The 23,368-nt window shown below is 41.0% G+C and overlaps 1 protein-coding gene across 5 annotated transcripts in view; it reads right to left on the bottom strand.

Moving 5' to 3' along the window:
* Positions 1–1,585: 1,585 nt before the first annotated feature.
* Positions 1,586–23,368, bottom strand: part of LOC110982295 (phosphatidylinositol-3,5-bisphosphate 3-phosphatase MTMR3-like) — a 36,633-nt gene continuing 14,850 nt past the window's right edge. For 4 of the 5 annotated variants that reach the window (XM_022240616.2, XM_022240613.2, XM_022240614.2 and 1 more), the window contains exons 5-16: positions 22,118–22,296; positions 21,073–21,166; positions 20,461–20,574; positions 19,625–19,812; positions 19,106–19,228; positions 17,663–17,774; positions 15,695–15,890; positions 14,295–14,480; positions 11,651–11,821; positions 9,481–10,806; positions 8,719–8,915; positions 1,586–7,837 (exon numbers count right to left, since the gene is read on the bottom strand). In XM_022240616.2, the coding sequence (XP_022096308.2) occupies positions 7,681–7,837; positions 8,719–8,915; positions 9,481–10,806; positions 11,651–11,821; positions 14,295–14,480; positions 15,695–15,890; positions 17,663–17,774; positions 19,106–19,228; positions 19,625–19,812; positions 20,461–20,574; positions 21,073–21,166; positions 22,118–22,296 (3,043 nt within the window). In that variant the 3' untranslated portion in view covers positions 1,586–7,680. The remainder of the gene's footprint in view (positions 7,838–8,718; positions 8,916–9,480; positions 10,807–11,650; positions 11,822–14,294; positions 14,481–15,694; positions 15,891–17,662; positions 17,775–19,105; positions 19,229–19,624; positions 19,813–20,460; positions 20,575–21,072; positions 21,167–22,117; positions 22,297–23,368) is intronic. The other variant, XM_022240618.2, reaches the window with a different exon arrangement.

Raw genomic sequence — 23,368 nt, 5'->3', positions numbered from 1 at the left:
AAATCGATATCACGTTCCGACTTTCTTTTTCAGCCTTTTTGCCAACTATTTAACTGTTTTCATTTTGATAACTAGTAGTCAGCACACGAAACAAGACCATTGCAAACATTCCAGGCGGGGTTCTGGTCACAGTCCTGCTGTTGTTGATAGACTGGGAATATACTCTCTTTGTTATACCGAAATAATAATTGTAGACTCATTCCTAGTGTCAGGAGACTTTCTTTATCCTCACATTGAAGCAATCGATCTGTTGTGTTCTGGTCATAGTGACAAAACTAGCTCTCAGTTGCCCTGCCCTGCCATACTGACATGTTGACAAAATTCCATTTAGCAGTACATGTGCGTGCAGGTCGGTGTCCACTGTCTAGTTAAAGCACGCATGTGGTGGTGAAAGTGATAAGATTTTGCATTAGTTAGGTAAGGAGATCATTGGTTCCACCCCAATAAAGGAAGCGTGGCATTGGTTTTTCAACAAGCTCTTAGGAAGCACGGAAAATATGTCTCTTTGGCAGGTGAATTCTTGTCGTTGTAGACCATCACTCGGGCAAAACGCCGGAGTTTCTTCTTGTGAGCAGGACAAGCTCTTGGTGCGAGTCCTATTTTCAGAGCTGTACGCGTAAGCTTCAGATGGCATTGCTTTTCTAAAGAAATAGATTGAAACAAAGGAAAATAAAATAAAATCAAAACACAAAACAAATACACGAACCAAATAAAAAGTAGGAACGAAAGCAGCGAAAGTTCAGCGTTGTATGTAGTGAATTTGCTTTCTTCTCGCGTGATTAAAAACACTCGGTAAAGATATTCCTTTTTTCCTGGACTGCGAACGTTGTTTTAAAGATATTTCTGCTGGTTAGTTAAAAAAATTCCTTTTCCATTTTCTATTTGCTACCGATAGCCCCGATTCCCAAATGCTTCTAAACTTTTTCACAGAGCAAACCTTGCGTAACACTTTTTTCACATGTCCACACGGAGTTCGGTATGTAGAGTCACCGAAGTGAATATGTCACGCGCAGAATACGGGTGATTCAAAAGAGTGCACCTCCAAGAGTTTGCAACGCGTTGACCAATCACAGTGCGCGAAATTTGTCGACCCTTTCCAAACGCACATTGGTCAACGCGTTGCACACTATTGTGAGTGTAAAGGTACTACCCTGAAAACCAGCAAAAGCCGCTTCCCACAGGACTGTTGGCAAGCAGCTTCTGAGCAGCAGCAATAGCAGTCACTTTCGTACACAAGTCACAAGGTATTCAACAAATATAATTGATTCCCTCAGCTACTGGCCCCTGCCTTCATTATTATTAACTCAGTACTCAAAGCCACACAAAAGAACTTGGAAAAGTCTACATGAATTCCCGATGAAATTTTAGTGTGTATACGGTAAATAAGGAAGTGTACGTGGACCAGTGAAGTGCCATCAATATGCACATAAAAATAAGTACAGTAAATCAGTTTTCAAAGTCAACATTTGATTTGCACATTTGAAATCTCCTCTGCCTTTGATTATGATGTGTTTACAGATCTTAAAGGAGGTCATTCCAGTTATAAAATCTGAACAATCTGAAAGCAAACATCAAAAGACTCTCATTTATGATGCTAAAGAACTTTTAATAAAATCCATTTTCCCTAAGTGTGGATTATATAACATTCAATTTCTTTTCATACACATAAATTTGGGCTGATGTAATCAGGGAGAAAAACATGACAAAATCAAATTGCACTATACTTCGTAAGTACTACAAGTAAATTAAACCAACAGGACCAAGATTCATTTTTCTCCACATATCTGTAACTCCATTTTACTGCCATTCATGTCTACTTTTTCACTGTTGCTTTTTTTAACAATACTTGGACTACTTGACGATTAGTTCAAAAGTTTTTAACTATCAAGGGCTCAAAAAAGAACTGACAAGGCACTTAAAAACATTACCTGTAGGATCTTAATCAAGTTGAACATTTTATAACAATAAAAGAACAGGAAAAAGCTTCATTTTTATTAACAAAACTGGAGAAAGCAAAATTGGAAATAAGAACATCATCAACTTTCTTCAAGAGTAACAGGTAAAATGGAGGGGAAAGTAATGAAGAGACACACACAATGACCAAGCAGCAAAATTCTATACTTGTCAATTCATTAGTTCGCGTTAAGAGCAATCTCACAAAGAGTCATGGGATGATGTGTTAGTTTATACCTTAGCTTCCTTGGAACATTCTCACTGTGTAGCTGTAAATTTGTTGACCACAGAAAACAAACCTTTGGACGACCAGGCTAAATTTCAAATGATGCACTGTCAATGGAGTTTTGGGATTCTTGCCAACCCAATATTGTTGAGTACCCTGTTCGAAATGTCGAGTTATTCCCCGGTTCTTCTCAGAACCACACAGACTCAAGAAAGAGATTGATACATGGTGCAACCGAAATCATTTTACTTATCCAATATTGTTTCCACAAAATGACTTCCTGTCAACTGCTTCACAGGATTACTTCCAAGTTGGAACTAACTAAAAATGTTTACTTTTACAGTAGAGGATTTAAAGAAAATAATCATGCCTTTTTGCAGCAATTTCCACCTTTTCAGTCTAAAAACTGATCAAGTATGTAAAAATAAATAATGAAAACGTAATAAAGAGTCTATGATTGACAGAAAGCCTTCAGTATAGTTATAAACTATTGAGTTTCAATAAAACTTTAGTTGCAGTTGGCAATAAATGTGTAAGTGAAGTTTGCATGTACATTTCCATATGATGCAAGATATGGGACGGAGAGAACCCCCCCGCCCTTTGTGTTGGTCATTGTTTGATCAGAATCTCAGGAATTCTTTACAGACTTCTAGGGGGGATGTGTTAGGTAACAATAGTCTAGAGTGTGTATAGGGATTGGACATGTGGGGGGTTACCATCGGCCCCATATCGTTCATGGTATCTAAATTTCTCATTCTTGTGCAGACATTTTAAAGAAAATAATTGCTGACAAATATAGTCCATCATCTTCAAGCAAACTTGCATTCTCAATTCTGATCAATCCATGGCAACAACCAGTGTTACAAATTGTGTCGCCCGGTCTCTGTCAAACCCCTCATAATGCATTGTTTAAACTCCATGAAATGTGCTATTTTTGTACTAAAAGCACAATGCACAACTGCAAAATTTACTGTGAATTCAAAGGCGGCACAATTGCGCACATAGGCCCCGGTAACATCTTTACTGTGCATAGAGTCTGCTTGAAGATAAATCACACTTCTGGAACACAGAATAACCTTGTGCATCTGTGTTCCACTCCCACTCATGTAATAACTAATAGTTAAGTGAACAACAATGCTCTGGATCTTGTCAAACATTTCATAAACTAAGAGAATTTACAAGTGAGGACACCTTCTTGTATGCACCATTTGGGATGGTTGTGCTTAACATGTTACAATGGTTACCCAGACTTTCTAACAATTCACCTTAATTTTTTGTGGCTCAGCCCAATATCATGGCCAATAAACCTAAACAAAGTGATGTCGCACTTTGTTTACTTGTGCACTTTCCTATGGCAGCACGATGAATCACGTCTCACCTCACTGCCATAGGAAAGCACACATGTAAACAAAGTGTGACATCATCATGTTTAGGTCGATTTAATTGCCTCAAACTGGGTGCAAATCTCCGTGTTGCAGCTGACCAGTCACAAGACTAGACACAAGACTATTCACGAGTAACAGGGAAAGAAGTCAAAGGGATACTTTCGTTGCAGTTCTTTTTAATAGCTTGTGAGTTCATTTCAGATTGGTGGTCTTGTGTTAGTCTTGACTACAACACTAGGAAATCTGCACTGATGCCTACATTCTGTGCTTCAAGGAAAGCACGCAATGAAAATACACAATAGTCTTTCCATCAAAGGCATTTACAAGACACCATATATTTTGTCTGCTCATTACACATATCTGCTTAGGAACAGCTGATTGAGTGGTTTGGGTGTGTAGATACAATGGGGGTAAAACTGGAAATGTAAGAAACTGTATACATTATGGCATGGGTGGCTGGATATGATTCCATATCACAGCAAATTAGTATGTTAAGTTTATTACGTGTAAAGCATGTAAAGTACGTATAAATAAATTTCTTGATACGGCAGCTGCATGTACACACATGTCCAGATATATTCTGCTGATTAAACTTCAGGTACAACTGTCACTACACAACTGGTCAGAGGATTTATACCCTGACATTTTCTGTATTAAACTACACTTTAAGTGATTGCTAGTATTCTACACGTTTTTTTTGTTACCCCTGTCACTGTGTTATCCGGGGTTATGTCTCACATTGAGGTCTAGTACCCAAGATACCTGGCAGTGTGGATGAGTATTTTGAGTGCGACAATGCTGGAAGTGAGCTGACGCTGACTATATCAGAGGACCAATTTCTGCTCTGGATAACTTTACAATGGAGCAAGGATAGCACAGATGTACTAATGGTTCTTTCCTTCCCTTTCTCACAGGTGATCACTGACTTCACACTCAAGCCCCAACGAAATATTAATAAATTGGGAGCATTGGGTTAATTTTAGATAGTTGCCACTGATATTTTTCCAACCAATCAACTATTTATGTACTTGGCCGGTCTTGCATGTTAGTTTAAGACCAGCCAAGCGCATATTTATTCCTATTCATAATTACCTTTTTAGTCAGAGAGTCAAAAGAAATCATTATCTGATGGTTTTCCAACGATTTTGTTCAAGAATTTTTTTTTCATTTTTCCCGAACACCCCCGTTCATTTTATGGTATATTCCTCATGCAAGTTGTCCAAAAGAATCTCCTTATATGACTTGGTGTGCATGTGGCTAGCGCTGTGCACACAGACTCTTGTATCAACAGGGCATTATCGAATGTTAATACACAGTCAGTTGCACACTATTTTTATGAATATAGGTTTGTCCACTCTCAAAAAAGCTATTATGACACCTTACCACAATTTCATGAAGCTGCAAGGCACAGATACTGGCTGAGAACTGAGACTTTCTGCTTAGGAAAAACAGATTACTAACCAAAATATCATGCAATATATACTACCAGTGACTGGTCCTCTGCCAGCTTATCCTTAGCACATAAATGCATTGACCAAGCAGCCTAGTGTAGCTGGGCCAGAAATGCATGCTTCAGACTATCATGTCATATGTGACTTCCAAACTTAATGTCTGAAATTCTATCCACCTGTGGGACTTGCTTTCCAACACTAAAATGTCAGATTGAGAAGCACATGGTCCACTCTAACCTGTGCTACAAGTACAACGTAATAGCTCAAAGAAATGAGCTACTGGGCTTTACTGGGACAAGTTTGACTCACGAGTTTCATATGTTGAGAGAAATGCTGGTGTTAATGTAAACAAGTAGAGGCATCCTATAAACAAATCCAATGAGATGCCACTCCCAGGGACCATTAACACTCATCCAGCTGTCTCAACCTGAGCGTGCAGGCGCACTTCGGCACTTGACCACTGCCTATTAGTCAAGGAGGAATCTCACGCGTGCACACTGTCTGCATGCGAACAGGATGGCCGTGTGGTAATGGCTTCTAATTTTGGTTGTCGGATGTGTCTATACCACACACAGTGACAGCCAAGTCAGGGTAAATTTTGTATGGGACCTTTCCTTACATTTCCAGGGGAACACCCAACAAATAGCCCCAAATTGCCATCTCTGGTTTCAAACAAAATGGAAAAATATTTCTATACATTTTCTACAATAAAAAAATAGTTGGTTTCCAATGTCAGAAATACATGGTATTTGTCTACATTGCCTGCTTGAGAAATTCTGTACCAAATTCTGTCTTGGTTTGGCATTGGTACCATGCAACTATCTCAACTTTCCTTCAACATAATACCTACAGTGTCTGATTCACCATCTGTATGAATTGCAGCTCTTAGAGCCATTTAGTAATGATTTCAATATGCCAGGAACCAAAGAAACTGACGAAGATCATAAATCTTTCCTATCTTACACTTTGAATTATTCAAACTGTAGTTAATACCAACAATTTATTACTAGTTACATATTTTTATTTTATAGCTGTAGGTACAAATGATACCATTCAAAGTGCCAAGTTAGAATATGTACAGAAGTTTAGGCTCTTAATATTCAGGTAATTCCCTTTCTATTCAAGAGCATTTTTTGTCTTCTTGTTAAAACATGTACTGATCACTCGACATACAAATTAATAAGTCAAGTTTATGCCCTGAACAACAAACATGTAAAGAAAGCGACACTGGAAAATAAAGATACTGTAAGCCTGAATGTTGGGGTAGGGTACCCAGAGGGCTAAGAGGGACTTCTGGTACCTGGTCCCAACTCATATGTTCTATTATCCCCAAAGGCCTCATGCCCTACCAAGGGAAAGAGGACTAAGTAGTTCCATTACCCCAATATGAGGGGAGTACACACAGCGAGAAAAACCTGTGTTTACTTTAAGTAGTCACACACATCATTGCGGCATTTGGGAGATGACCTACTTGTGTTTTTAACTGTTCCCCTTATATGTGCTCATTGTTTTCCTGTACCAGTTGGGAAGCCATGTATAAGCTCAGGGCTGTGACAACAGAGGAGCACAACCAGCTACCTAATATTTCTTATCAAGCCATCCATTCTGCTCTGGTGGGCATCTGCTTGCCTGCCTGGGACAATATCCAGGTGCTTGGTGCTAAAGCTATCCTCAAATGTATAGCCTTAAATATAGGATATGGTACATGTTACGTTCAAGAAAAGTGCAACATGCATGTGAAGACCAAGTATTGGCTTGAATGCAACAAAGATATTTTCATGCACGATGATAAGTTGGTAATAACTTTGTACAGTTGTGTGGCAGTTCAATACTGATGTAAATTCAGTTTCTAGAGCACAATACAACAAAACTATGGGGATCAGTTTTACACCAAAGGCCAAACTGAATGAGGTTGAGACAGACTGGGGGTGGAAAGTTAACAGCTACTGAGATGTCACTTTGTAAGTGTGGCATTTAAATGCAAGCCCTGTTTCAGAGGCTGGCTACAGACACTAACTGAACAGGATTAATGAATGGTTTGGCTCACGTGAAAAGAAACAAGCATTGTGCCAATCTAATCCAAGACAGGATTCAACTATGCCGTTAATTAAAGGTGGAATGACTTATTCTTTACTTCAATCTGTCCATTTTCTTTTCTTTGCTATGAAAAAAAGCTTGTGCATGGCTGAGCCTTCTGTGGAGTCAGCCAGCTTGCACAACATCACACTGCAGTTATACCATTTGGGTTCATTTCTACATGCATAACAAATATAAAATGCATACCTTCAAGTCGTACAACCATTAAATAATTCACAATGGATCCTCTTCACATGGGTTTCTGATTTGTATATTCAATCTCGCATCTTTTCATCTGATCTATGGTTTACTGCCCGTTGAAGTAAATGTATATGAATTTACTTTTGACTTAAAAACTGTAACCAAGCCAAAAAAAAAAAACTCTTCTTTCTTTTCAGATGTACATCTCTTTCATCGTGAAACGGTCTGTGTTTTGAGAAAGCACAGAAGTGAGTCCAAACAAATGTACTTGATGATACCTTCTTCTGACCACAACCAAGGCCTTAAAGATTACAATACTAGCATATGCTGGATTCCAATCAGTTCTTAATTCATAGAAATTTAGTGGGCTGAAACATGGAGCATCTACTCAGCCCAGGCCGGGAGCCATCTGTGTTTTCCTACTGTTGTTGCGTTCCAGCATGTCATAGCAGGCCTTACAGACCCTCTCCGGCTGGTAGAGTTGTTCCTGGGGGATAGGCGCTGTGTAGCTGGTACAGGTACTGCAGAAGACCTGGCCACAGCTCCTGAGGGAAACAGGGGAGGAAACAGTACATCTGGTGAAAGTCAACGTTTACCAAAGTTTTAGAAGTAGATTCAATGTTCTAGTTATGCAGGAAGGCTTGATAAGCCATAAACATGGTAAGGATGATGTCCCACTGCTCACAGAAACTCTCTTACCACAAATTCCAAAACCATTTCACACTGGAGGGCATGTAAACACGATCTGGCAATCTGTATTGGCAGGGACAACAAATGGGTTAAACCAACAAGTATTCCTTGAATTTCTGGGGGGGGGTTGGGTGCAAACACATCCCTAATTCTGCCATCTGTTTTGCAGACACGTCCAAAAAGTCTGTGTAAGGAGGCCACTTGTAGAACATGAACTTGACCACAGTAAATGACCTGTTGTAGGATGTATCACTCCATAATGATGCCCCAAGGTTTTGCAAAATACAAGGTTGTGGTGAAAAATATAAAACCAAATGTTCCAATGACCCTTACGAGTCAGCGCTTGCAGCACTGGCTGGATTTGAAGAGTTGGCTGCTCTGTCTACCCTTTTTCAAAAGTCGCAAATAACACTGTCAAAAAGTTAGGTTCTTGGGCAGAAATAATGAGCAAAAGATGCGAGTACCTGGAAATATTAATCTGGCCTCTTATCACTGAAGTCATCTAGTGTGAATAATGCCTAAAAAGACACGTTCCAAGCAGGGTTCTGTTAAAAATCGTGACAGCTCATGGAACAAATAGAAAAATCATACCTTTTAATGAAACATCCAACATTCAAACTTCAAATATCTGGTATGTTAGATTTTTGCCCAAGAGTGCAGCTGGTGATACAAATGATGACCATGATTTCATTCAAGAGAAGAACAGCGTACCTTTCTGAAAGTGGCAGTAACTTACCTACAATGATGTTTCCTGTAAACCACATTGAACTGCGTGTTGCATTTAAAGCAGTGAGTGACAGCGTGGTCTGGTATCCAGAGGGTGCGTTTGGTCTCTGTCTCATCCACCTGCTCCCAGGAGATGTCTGAGGTGATTGAGCCACAGCGAGATGAGGCATCACGATCTTTTTCGTCCTCCAGCTCACTGGCCACCACCTGGCAAGAGAATGTCAGGTAAATGGAGGATTCATGATTGCTCTAAGGTGAGCCATAAACTTATCCAAGTAAGAAAGAATTTGCTTGGTCTCTGGTCTGAGGAAAGAAAGAGAACAATTTTTCAGGCAATGCAATGTAACTTCTGATTGTAGGGTCGGAGGTTCAAATCCCACTTGTGGCAGCATGTTGTAATCTTGGGCAAGTCACCTTATTCCTCAGTGCCTCCGTCCACACAGGAGTAAATGGGTACCTGTGAGGGCAGATGTGGTTATCATGTTTAGCCATTAGTGCCTAATATGGCAGCAACAGGATAGTCTGAAACCATCTTAGCTCCCTTTTAGGATAGCTCAGTAGTTGTGAGCCCAATGTTCAGGGTATATAATATTACATGCTTTATAAGAACGGTTTATTATTATAACCATTTTCAATGCATAATCAAATGTTCATCAGCACTGAACTAAGACTAACTCCAAACATATTCATTTGTGATAAATTGTGAATTTGCAAACTACAAGAACCTTCTTGCAAGGTACCACTGAACTCAGCTCTTAGCTTAGCTACTCACTACTTCCTCTTGGCATACCCCATTCAGTGTTGCATTTGGAATGAGTGCCTTCATCTGGCTAGTCTGCTGCAGCAGTTTCTGCAGGCGGATGATCTCCTGTCTAAGAATCGCCACTTCATTCTGGTGTTTGTGCATTATCCCTAGTAGCCTATCCTGCTCAGGTGCTGCGATTGGGGTCAGTCCGTCCTCATCAAAGTGGCGGCCGACTTTCAGGCCACTTGCTGACCCTTTGAGGGGGAATACCTCCAACTCATTGGGGGTCAGGCAAGACTGAGACTCACTGGACACAGGGCTGGAGGGTGCCGAGACAAAGTTGGGGATGCTGGAGCTCGATATGTACCTGACATGTTGGCTATCACCATTGGGCATACTGGTCTGGATGCCAAGCTCTGGGAGGGATGTCGATCCCGAGATGAACAGGGTACCGTTGAGATCAGGTAGACGGCTTCCAACTGCAGAACTAGTCAGGTCAGATGTACTGGTGCTGATGCTGATTGATTTGCCCATTTGTTTGCTACCAGAGGAAAGGCTATTATGAGCTGCATTGTCAGACTCAGCTCTCAGTTCAAGCACTGCATTTTCATCCTCCACATCGCTGGTATCCGTGTGTCCATTGCACTCATGCCAGTGATTGTTGTCAGAGTTGCCGTCTCTGCTGCTGGAATCCTCAGTCAGCGTGTCTGTTGAGCCGTTCATGATACCTTCAACAGACTGCCGGCTGTGGCCACTGCCTTGACAGCGCTTTGGAGTTGAGGTCCTGGAATTCTCATCCAGGGGGGCATCATCAGGATCGCTGTCGCTACAATCTCCGTTCAGGAGTCCATTGGCGTGGCCGTTGGTCAGGGGCTCACTGTTCACCTCTTCTTCGTTACTAGCTGCAGAGTCTTCATTCGGATTATTGCCATCCTGGAAATCAGCAGTTACAGGTTCGTCAGCGGAGGTACTGGCGTTAGCATCCAGGGAAGGGTCGCTCTCGTCACCTTCTCCTCTCATCACAGCACCTCCCAGTGGCCTGTCGGCCAGCTTGCGGGTCTGCGGCGGGGTGCCTATCCGCCCGCCGTCCAGTTTCAGCTCGCTCAGGTTGGGGTCGCTCAACCGGCGGACCAGCGGGCTGCCTTCCACAATGCTGCCTCGCCGGTTCTCCTCCTCACCCTTATGGAGGTCATCCACCGACCGTGTGCGGGTCAACTTGGCACCCTCGCCTGTGGCCGTCTGGGCAGTCTGCAGGAGGCTCGAGTTGTCATCGCAGGTGGCTGGGGTGGAGTCAGACAGGAACACTGCCGTCCAGAAATGCATTGTCCGCACGTGGCAGCAAGGATACAGGATCTGTCAAGAAGTTTTACCAATCACATCAAGAGTCAAGAAAGTTTTGAATTGACCTTACCTCCCTCACTAACAACCGTCCAAACTTTAAACTGTGCAGTATCCCAATGGCACATTCCTCAATTTTAATCACAAAATCTTGAAATATAAAGCCCATGCAAGGAATTGGATGCTAAACTACTACTCTCAATGCATTTCTGCTTGGAACCTTCCTGAACATTCCAAAATCTTCCACTGCACAGAAAACCCATGACACTTTTATTCTTTCTACTGTAAGTTTCCAGAGTAATCAATGGCCGCTGAAAGTAAAAGTGGCTGAGCTCAAACTGGTTTAGTTTTCAGGATTGGGGGGAGTTCGTGTTAACATCTCACCACTGCAGTTTTCACACCTGCTGCGCGGGGCTTTTGATGGATGTAAGATGCATATATGCAGTGAGGGTTATGTGATAGAAAAAAGAACGGTACTGTCCCCCTAAAAAGCAGACACAGGCTGTTTGACGAACACTGGATATGGATTCTAGAGTAGACTCACAATAACAACAACCTGTCTCTTTGCTGCTTAGTGCTAATCAATATCAACCTGCATGGCCAGTGAAGGAAATAAGTCTATTCATTCTCACATATTGTTTGCAAATTGTAATTACAGTTATACATGCAAATAGGCCACATCACCACAGTCACATCACATCACCAACATCACCATAACATCAAGTGCTATATATCCTTAAGGACCTCGCCTCATTGAAATACCAAACTGCGGTATTTGTCGAGACAAGGACACTGGGCCAAAATGCATACTTCAACATCTGTGTTAACGTGTTGTACTATAAAGACTTTGATTACTTACTAGTTCAGTTGAAGATGCAAATAAAAAGTTGCGGTATTTATGTCCTTCCACCCCCAGTAATGCCCAGACTGAGCATGTGCGGTCCTTGATGGAGTGTTTAGCTCGTTGTTGAGCACTGTTACATAGAAATGTGCCAAATAGGCAGGAGTAGGTGTGCTGAACCAGCTTCACCTAGAAACACAGTAAGACAAGATATGCATTACTATGATTCCTATAATCCATTTTATTTTCTGAACACTCTGAACTGGGATGGAGCCTGACTATTTTACTAATAATACAGGTAAAATCTCACTTTACCAGTCCTTTCGTTTTAAGGCATGCGATTGCACTCCCGCACCATCGCATGCCTAAAAGCTTCCTGAGAAGTGCAAATAATTGCACGCCTGAAACCAGCCATACCGCACTCCTTGGCATGAGTTTACTTTATAATTACACTTTGCCCTTTGTGAGAAAAAAGGAAACGAAAAGAATCAAACATTAGGCCTACCTAACAGGAATGACAAAATCATTTTTGATTCTCTCAGGGAAACAGTTTTGCACGACAGCTCTGTCAGTTTGCAATTGTTCAGTCCATGCACGTCACACAGCGCTGCAAGCAAGCGTTGCTGCATGCATTAAGCTACATACACCAGACTGTACATGGCTTTACGTGCTTGTAGCACATGTCACACACATTGGAAGCGCAAGGGGACGTTTGATTAAAATCCAAAATCCATTGACAAATTGATAATTCTCAATGCGTTATCATCCACAGTGTACTCACATCATAGCCAGCTGTAAAGTAACAGCCAGTACACTTCTGATTCAATGGTTTGTCTACCCAAATACAAATGAACACTTCTACAGACACAATTTGAACTTGTGAGAAAGTTTGCAAAATATCCATGCCTGTATAATTTGGATACCCAAAACATTAATTACACATGTGAAAAACCTTACAAGGACTCTAATGAAACTGTCACTGATTTGGTTGTAACTGGACAAAGTACAAACCCCTCATGTGAGCTCTTGAATTGAATGTAATTCGAACTATATTAGATTGTTCAGTTTGGAACTCAAAATCACATGCCTAGAAAAACTGCATGCCTGGAAATATCCAGGAGTGTTTTTTTCACACGCCTACAATTTTCAAATCACAGGGACTGCTTTACAGATTTTTTTTTCATTTGAACAATAACAATAACGGCGATATGACTACCCATCAGAGCACAAGGGAGACAATCTACATTTGTCCCTGCTGCATCATCTTCCCACGCTGTAAAAGCCTTAAATTTCACGATAACCCCGGCAGCCAATGTCATTGATACCTTTCAAGTGGCCATGATTTACAAAACTCATCACAGTGGCCAGTTGGTATAGCCCTGTCTTCTATGTTGGCGGCAATCCCCCTTTATAGTACACCTTTGGTAAAGATGGCATTTTGCCAAGTCAATCCAGGCTGACTGTTCTTGTTGACTGTGCTTCAGCATGCATAAACATGAACATCTCTTTAAAACCCAACCTGAGTAAACATAAGAGCTACTCTACTTCAGAAATCCCAATTTTTAAAAAATTTTTATATCTGATATATCTTAATTCCGTACATATACGCACTTATCAATATCACAGCTTTTTAAGAAAATTCATGTCATCTTTGTCCGTCAAAATTAACCCAATGCTACAAAAAGATACATATATGTTCAAATCCACCTGTACTGTACTATGCAACATGCACTGAAGGAGTTCCTGGTCTGCCCAGTAGTGGTGGTTGTTTAATCAAGAGATTAAGGGTAATGTCAGGTGTGAAGTATTGTGTGACTTTGGTGTGTGAAAATGCCTCATTCTTCAGAGGGCTGTTGTTGTCATGTGTGTGCACTTGTCTAAGCATTACCTACACAGCATGGACTTCCCCCACAAAAGAAGTCCACATAATGCTGGGTAAACAGACACTGTGTGGACTTACACAGGTCCACACAGTGTTTCCTTGTCTCTGAAAAACCACTTCAGAGGCAGTTTGGGATAAGCATGATTAAGAGGAAAGATTGTAGAGGAACAGTTCAAGAAATCATCAAAAATCTACTTCAAAATAGTCAACGTAGAAAGACAAAAAGGAGATTTTTACCCGTGTTTTCTTAACTGCAAAAAACAATGGAAAGTCCAAACAAGGTAACGTAAACACGTGTGCCGACACAGGCAACATTGCACAGTATGGGTTGGGCTAAGCATACATGCGCAAGCACTTTGTGTATGCAAGGTACGTATGAAACCCATGAATGTGTGTGCATTATGTATGAAACCCACGATGTGTGTGTATATTACATGTACACATGTGTACAAACAACCTTCGTGTCATTCTGTCGTCATTAAATGTGACCAGTGCAATCAACTGATGCTCCGCAGCGTTAAAAACAACACATGCTCACCTAAATGCCAGTGAATACAATATCAAAGAATAACATCAAAGAGTCATTTCATAAAGTGCCAACACAGCTAGCTGGATTTCTGAGCTGTTGAATGAACCTGTTATAAATAGACGTCCAAGCTCAACACACAGTCTTTAATTTGAACTGCACCAGCATCTCCAGGAGGATTAAGTTTGTTCGTTTCAACTTGGTTCAATGAATTTTTCTCTCAAAAGCAATAGCACTGGAATAACTGAACATACCAGGAATGTTTCATTGAACTCGAATGCTGTCGGGTACTGCTTGATGAGTTGATGCACACAATCAAGCCATTGCAGGAATACCGGGCATCTCTGGTTGACGTCATCGTCATTGGGTTTGTGACCGCAGCGATCGCCAAATTTGTGACCAAAGTCCAACCACTCTCGCTCAACCAGAACCTGAAAGCCCTGTAGAGAAAGAAGGGTTTGCTTCAGTAACCGCTTGGGGTCTGGCGTTAGATGACCACAATGAAATGATGCCTTGGTCTACATGCACAATCTAGGACATGAGCCCTCATATTATCAGACAAAAGAGCACATACATGTACACTAGAAGCAATAAGACATTGTGCTATCGTGGAATCCAGATTGACACCAACAAACAGCCATTTATCCATAAGAAGACAGTAAAACTACAGGCCAGTTTTGAAATCAGTGAAAGTATTTCACAAGTGACCAATTGTATGAAATTCAATTGCGTATTGTTTATTTCACCTTCAACATAATCATCCTAGTGCAGGGACTAGAAGTGCTTCTCTTTTTAAGCAGCTGGATTTAAGGACATTCAGTTCAATGAATACAGACTTATGGCATTTACTTTGGAAAAAGTAACTCTTCTTCTTAAATTTGAACAAGTTTCGTCCTAAGAATAATTTTTAAGGGAATTATTCCACATGAAATCTATGAAGAGCACTTTGAAGACCTGTATGCAATGTTCATTCACCCTTGTGAAAAAAATATTCCAGGACTTTTCCAGGACTTAATTCAGGTTGGACATGCAATACCATATTATCAATACAATACAATAGAAGATTGTGAAGTTATAACAATGTATAAAAATCGAGCAGCACAGCGATGAAGACGTGACAAGTTTTCTGACAGTGACAACCAGACCACGAGGTACTGTAGGCCTACACACAGCTGGCGATCATAGAAAAATAAACTTCCCCTAGTCCATTCAACGTTAAGGAAAAAGGTTCGACACAGTTGCAGGTTTACATTTACACTGAGCTTTATTAGTTTATAATGTGGGCACCATCCAAAATTGATTTGCACTGCATGCAGTGTATGTGTGTTTTCCAGTGTGTAGACCACACCTGGTGAATAATGTACAACTGTATTGCGTCGCGCAATAGCAACAATGTATGTGGGGACGGATCGATCACGGAAAATTTTCAGTCACAGCTTATTAGATCATTTTTGTCTCATTTTAAAAGTAACATTGATTTTACTGAAATTTCCAGGAATTTCCAGGACTTGTTTTAAAAATAAAGCATTTTCCAGGACTTTCCAGGAGGGGTATAAAATTCCAGGATTTTCTAGGAGGCGTGTGAACTCTGTGTATGATAGGAAACAATACAAGATCTAACCAATCTCTCTATGGATCATCCAAGGTAACTGACCTCTAGTGTCCTATAATAAGGGTCCAGCATGAGTTCAGCCAGGGCTACTATCTGTGGTGTACGGTCCCAGCCATCAGAGCAATGCACTACTACTGGGCAGGCCTCTTTGTCCACCGTGCTAACCACCATCAGAGCTGACTTGAGCAGTAGGGATAGATGCTGTAACCACTTGGTGGCTTCCAATAAGGACAGCCAGCTAGATCAAAGAATCAATGAGTCAGACTTAGATTTGAATTTAGATCCAGTAAAGACTGAAGTTCACCATCAGAGAGTCATAGGTTTGACTTTATGCTTAGATAATTACATAATTGAGGGTGTTGGTATCAAGTCACTCACTCCTGAATGGTTAATATTCCCTGCAAATGGCTGGATCAGTGACTATTTTAGGACATAAGTCTTTCTCCACATGTGCACTTTCCAACGGAGCCAGTGGGGGTCCAGGGTCCACTGAGCACCCACAGGAAAGCACAGCCATAAACAAAGTGTGGCCTCACCAGTACAGCAGGTCTACTGTTCATTAACAGTTTGACAGCAAATTGAGAGTTCAATCTGGCACTGACAGGCACTACATTATGCCAAGTAAGATTTGAAGCTTTGCATGGTGGAAATTACTTGAGCTGTAGGTTTGATGGTACACTGTGGAAACTATCTCTTCATTTGAGAGTACAATCTGGCAATGACAGGCACTACATTATGCCAATTAAGATTTGAAGCTTTGCATGGTGGAAATTACTTGAGCTGTAGGTTTGCTGGTACACTATGGAAACTATCTCTTCATTTGAGAGTACAATCTGGCAATGACAGGCACTACATTATGCCAAGTAAGATTTGAAGCTTTGCATGGTGGAAATTACTTGAGCTGGTACACTATGGAAACTATCTCTTCAGAAGAAGTGTAGGTCCGAGAAGAATCGTTAAGTATTAACTCGACATTTCGGCCAGGATGCTCTGGCCGTCCTCACTCTCCTGAGGACATCCTCACTCTCCTGAGGACATCCTCACTCTCCTGAGGACATCCTCACTCTCCTGAGGACAGCCTCACTCTACTGAGGACACCCTCACTCTCCTGAGGACAGCCTCACTCTATTGAGGACATCCTCACTCTCCTGAGGACATCCTCACTCTCCTGAGGACATCCTCACTCTCCTGAGGACATCCTCATTCTCCTGAGGACATCCTCACTCTCCTGAGGACATCCTTACTCTCCTGAGGACAGCCTCACTCTCCTGAGGACATCCTCACTCTCCTGAGGACAGCCTCACTCTCCTGAGGACAGCCTCACTCTACTGAGGACATCCTCACTCTCCTGAGGACATCCTCACTCTCCTGATGACATCCTCACTCTCTTGAGGACAGCCAAAGAATCCTGGCCAAAACACCGAGTTAACACTCACTGGTTCTTCTCAGGACCACACCTCTTCTGAATAGATAGTTGCCATGGTGTACCTGCAAACCGACAGCTCACTACATTATGTTGCCGGCAAGTGAGAGTCGACTTGTTTTTCACTGAGAGAGGCATCATTTTACCACAATGCACTAGTGCCTTTTATTGCAGGTCCACATCCCTTTAATACAAACTTACCTAAGATACATAAGACATGCATGTATAAAATAAGAAAGGTAAAGGCCATTTGGCACTTTATGTTTTATGCGCAGTGAATATGATACAAAACTTTCAGAACAATGGTTCCCCTCAGATCATGTGTCTAAGGCTTCATCCGAAAGCTGGCTGTGGCAGAAACAACATGTGCACCAACAGGCAACAAATACAGCCAGTTACCACAGAGGAGTGGATTACAGCTGACTGCAACCCACACTCTGGGATGCAGTCAAACCAAGAACACTGTGACAAAACTGGCATTTCACACACTCTTGGTATGCAATTCCCTTTGTAAGAAATGCACACTGTTCAGGACACCAGACTAAATAGCAGACAGGTACAGCTGAGGGACTAGCCTATCTACTCACTTGGTCCCATCTGGTGTGTTGCTACAGATAGTCCTCACTCCCTGAAAGCTCTTCCTAATGGAATGGATGTTAGCAAGGCCCATGAACTGGATATCACATGAAGGATAATACTCTGCCACAAAGAAAAACCAAAGATAAAATCCACACTGGTTGTGACAACAAGTCTGGGAACATGGGTAACATGCCTGAGCACATGAACATTATTCCCACACTGCAGAACCAGAAAAAAAAGCCAAACCCCTGCCGTTTGATGCAATGGCTGAAACAATACTTCCACCATACAGGGACAAATGGACTTTTAAATAGCAAAAAAATAATTCCCAGCTGAGACTACTGATAGCTAACTTCTGCAGTTGTGTGGTAGGCAAGAAAAGGGAAAGATAAAAAAATAAGTAAATAAATAAAACCAAAGACAAACAGAAAACTAGCAACCTTCTAGCAGTCAACTAATGAAAACAAATAATAGGACTTCATCTGGGCAACTTTCCAACAGCCTGGCCTGATGGCTAGGATGGAAACATTAAGAGTCATGGACAACCATCCATATCTTGAGTATGAAGCTCATAATACTAAATGTGGGCAAAGACTTTTTAAAATAGGCATAATTAAATTTCCAATTTTAAAAAAGAATATTCTATTTATGAACTTTCATCATTTAAATATCTGGTAAATAGTTGTACATTGGTACGATCATGGTTTCCACTTCACTGGATACTCACCAACAAAATTCCAACAAAAGAGATGGACTTGCACTAGATTACAAATTCTGATTCTTACAGGATTAGAACAGGCTACTGCCGTGATATTTTGGGATGGGCCTGGTTAAAAGCATCTGTTATTACCCTATGGATGCTTCTTTGGTATCTAAAAATATATACACCTCAGAAACACCAAAAAACACATGAGCAGTTTAAAGTGTAACATCATGGTTTGGGTGAAACAGAAATGAACTGCCTTTGTATTTGAATTGCTTCATAAAGAAAGTGATGGGACAGCAGGAAACAACACATGTCCCCTCATCATACATACCAGTATTAAAGGAGAAGTATGACAAGTGAAGTGAATGTTATCACAACATCTGACTGCAAACAAAGGCAGATTAAAAGCTTGGTAAATATACCAAGTATATCAAAAACACGGATATATGGCGAATTCCAGAAATTAGGGGTCCTTTTTTTTGTGTGCTTGTCACATCGGACATGTGATTTTGTAAGTTCAGAACACATTTTCTAACTTCCAAGAGTGATGAATTAATGCAAATTACCATACCTGCCAAACAAATAGCAATAGTTTGAAATCATTTCCGGTGATCTTTCCATGTCAAATAAGAAAGGTCAGATGTAACAGGCACACAAAAAAGTCACACTTCTGGAACCCTAATTTCTGGAATTACCCACATACCATTTGAAGCCAAGCACAAGGGTGTAACTAGATACACTATACCTGGGAATTCGCAGCCACCACCCTTGGCCCTGTTTGCGTATGCTGCTGTGTAGGATCGAGCATCCACTATCAGCACTTTCTTGTTGCTTGGATTGGAGCCCAGGTGGGGTAGAATGCTCACATCTATTGAAATCAAAATGTGGAAAAATTGGACAAATAGGTACTCCTAATGAGTCCTTCCTACTTGAATCGCTAAATTTTGGGGAGAAATGCAATGAGACACTGGTGTTTCTTTCATCCAGTTATCAATTCCTGTGCATAAATATGTTGGGCACAGCACTGAAATATCTGTAATTTCACAATATCTGCATCTTATTCAAAGAACTTCACCAATTTTAAGTCTGATTGTGACTATAAACTATACTTACAGCGATCCCAATACATTTTTTGTCAAGAGCCTGAAAATAAGGCTAGAGAAGTCTAAAACATACATTTTTACGACCAGACATTAGCCCGATATTCTTCATGAAACTGTCTGAAATCAGGCTTCTGCATGTAAACTGGCATCCCCACACTTACCACTAGCCTCTCCTCCAGCCGTTCCATTAGCTGTGTTTTCAGTGGCCTGTGCTGTGCTCTGTGGGCTATCCATGTTACACGCTCTCAGAATGTTTTCCATGAAGCGTTCATCTTGTGAGCAACGCCAGCCAAACCAGCCGATCTCAGGCTGACTACATCGTGCAATCACTGCTCCATTACGCTGATGCCTGAAAGACCAAAGAAAAAAAGTTGAACATCATCTGAATTCAAACACAAAGAAACAAGTTCATGGGCTGCACTGGCCAAAATACGAACAGCTACACTTTCGGTTTGATTTATTTATGCACACCAGTGCTACAAAAAGTTAAGTAGATTTGAGGTTATACAGAAAAACTTCCCTGACAAATGGAAACACAGAAAAAAAAAATCTTCACATGCTACTTCCTGAAATGTTGCTGTTTCCAAGATAACTCAAACTTCACAAAGCACAGTCATAGCTAAATCACTCAGACACAAATCAATGTGAATACTGAATTGTAATCACAACGAAACTTCATGCATAAATCCATCTCTGCACAAAATGCAGAGGTTGACACTGACGTTACATGTACTTCAACAACACTTGCAACCCTTTGCTCGGAGTTGGAGGTATGAAAACTTTGTTTGTGAAGGTAGGCAAAAATCTTGCAGCTACTTTTGCATCCAAAAGATACATATTTAAAAGAGTGGCACCTCATATTTTCATGGCTGGATAACACTACAAACGAAAGCTTAACTGTAAATCTGTGGCAGGATGCTCTGCCCACATTCAAAATTAAGAAATCAACTTCACTGTACAACAGAGTACAGGACTTAAATGACACTGGTTGAGATACCTCCACACAACTGATGGGAACCTCCTAGATGCACGGAAACTACTGACTGCCTTGAGATCTTCATCGGTAACCCAGGCAGGTACAATATGCTGCACAGGATAGGATGAAGAGTACCTTCAAAGAAAGGAACACAAACAATTACACTATACTAACCAATCATGTCAATCATGGTTCAAAATGCAAACTAGAGGTGCCACTATATCTTTAGAAAGTGCAACATTTCCAAACTATTTCTTTGAAATCTTTTGGGAATGTGTAATGTCATGGCAAACTAGATGGGCTAAAGTGTCATAGCAATGCCTGCGCTGTTTTGAAAAATTTAAGTACACGTATTAGTGAGCAGTCAAATGAATCAATGTGTCAATTATTTGTTCATGTTTTTCTGGTTTAATGACTGAAAACTATGTCATTCAAAGAGTTAACATTGTAAACATGATTTAGAAAAATAAAGTGCTGTTTGCGAATCTCAACATGGATCACTAGTTTGTCATTAAGGTTATAGTTTATGTAAAAATTAAGGAACATCTGGTGGTTTAATTGCTCGAAACCATAATTAAGACGGGCCCGATTAACTGACTAAAAATGACTGTGAACTTGAGGCCCTTGTCTTACTTGTAATCCTTGTTTTCAAAGACTCGCCAAGCCTCTTTCATATCAAAGCCCTGCCGCCTGACTTCACTATTGAAGGAGTAGGTTGGAATATCCCCTGAAATGAATCAAACCAAAATAAAAAGAATGAAATTCAATTTCCACTTTGTCAGTGGAAATCAAAATGCTGAATGGGACGTCATATTCTTAATATAAAGACTCTGTGCGTGTCTCTGCCATCTTTATAGTGCATCAATGGACCACTTTGGTGAGAACAAAGGTCAATGTCCCACACTGAGGCCACAACTTGCACTCTCATTCACCTAACATTAATTGCCTCTCATTTCCTCATTGTTTACATTGTGGCATGCACATTTATTACTCCGACTGAGTTGTGCTTTTTGTCCACAACGATTTATCACAAGATGAAAATCAAGTCTTGCTGAATATGGCACCGCATATTCCCTTCTGGTTAATTGAAAAAAATGAAGGTATACATTGTCTGCGTCTCTCAATAGTCAGCTTTGAATGTCATTGATCCTTTGAAAAGCATCACAAAAGCAGCTTTCAGTAGAAATTCTATATCACAGTCTTGCAATGCATCCATTGTCTCATTTACCCCAAGTGATAAACAACACATCAGAGCCTAATGGTATGTTGCAATTAGTCAGTAATTTTGCATAAATTCCCAACCAGGCACTGCCCTGGTCAGAGATGAAGTATCCTGGACGATCTGCAACTTTCCAGAGAGCACAGGTACAAGGCAGTCATGGACTACAGTCAACTCATACAATATCCCCACTGTGCCTTTATGACCGAAAATGGGCTTTTTGAAAGAGGACCAAATAACAGCGCCCAGTCCTGCTTAAGAACAAGTACCATGACCTCCTGACTAGGTTTAAAGTCATGTTATCAAAACCCGTTTCACTCAATGAAACTCTTCAACAAGCAGATCAGAGTATGCCACAAAAAGAAAAAACTAGTGCACTGCATCCATGTACCCTGAGGAAGCAATAACCCCATCAACACTGTAGCTACAGCACCGCATGGCACACACCTCTTGACTTACCGGCAGACTGCAGGAAGCCTATGCCTGGGGCAGGTGTGTCTCCATCATGGTGGATTTGATCAAAGCACCAGGCATGGAAGGCAAACGCAAAAAGGTCCTCCAGCTTGCTAGGGGGTGCTATGGCTGACATGAGACGCGTTAACCAGTCCTGGCACTGCTCATTGGTGGCAAATTTACACCTAGAATATGTATTTTAAAGGGAGAAAGACAAACAGAATGTTGATGTCAAGTGGCATTCTTTGTATCAGTTATGCCTGAGACAATAAATTGCAAAAGGAAGAACAAAGAGAATCAGTTGAGAGGTGCAGTACCTAAATATTCAGTTAAGCTGAAAAAACTACATTTATTATTTGACTCCACACGCGGTATGAGATGAAATCTAAGGTGAAAAAAATCTGAGTACTACGACCACATCAGCAAACAACTTCCAGCTTCCAGCAGCAAATCACATTCACAAAAGATCTCACTGAGAAGCAAGAGTCCTGCTTTCTTTTTTTTTCATATCAGTTGCATTTGTGGTATTTCTTCTTACATTGTGCACTAGCACTGCACTGATTTAAAGCTCCAATTCTGAAGTCACCAAAGAGCTATATACATATAAAATAGAGTGCTGACTCGTGTGCAAAATGATGTCTGCTGGGGGCATACATATTTGCACACAAACCTATGGAAAACTCAGAATTCTGTACGGCTTTTGTAAGGCTATTTGCATATCTGCATCTGTATTCTAAAACAATGCATCAACAAAGCCAATACCCCAAAACCTATGCACAATCAGTAACTGAGAATTTCATTTTGCTCTGTGTAAACAATGCAAACACATGCGCATATGCACTGCAGTTAATTTTGCCCTGACTTTTTTAATTGGATTTTTTCAGTACCCAATGCTCATTACATTCAGAGTTTGGATGGTCTAGAAGTATGCACATGGATTCAGAATGTCTGCACCTGGGACGGAGTCAAACTTTTTCCACTTGGAGGATGAGAAGTTAGCACTCTGGTAACTTGATATAGCTCAATGGAAGTCACACTTGTGCTGGCAGTGCACAGCATTGATATCATTTTCAAGTTTAAACATACCTGCAAATACCATTTGAATTGGCAAGACTGAATGCAATATTCAGGGGTGAGATTGGGGGATGAAAAGAAATCAATGGAACATCCAGCAGCAGGGTTGAAATCACAATAACATACAATGACCATTGGGGCTCTTAGGTACATGTAACTAGGGCTAAGTCCTCTTCAAACAGC

The sequence above is a fragment of the Acanthaster planci genome, linkage group LG09, assembly GCF_054643075.1.
Source record: "Acanthaster planci isolate LZ-2023a linkage group LG09, COTS_SCS, whole genome shotgun sequence".
NCBI classification, from domain to species: Eukaryota; Metazoa; Echinodermata; class Asteroidea; order Valvatida; family Acanthasteridae; genus Acanthaster; species Acanthaster planci.
This window is presented reverse-complemented; position numbering and strand designations above follow the sequence as displayed.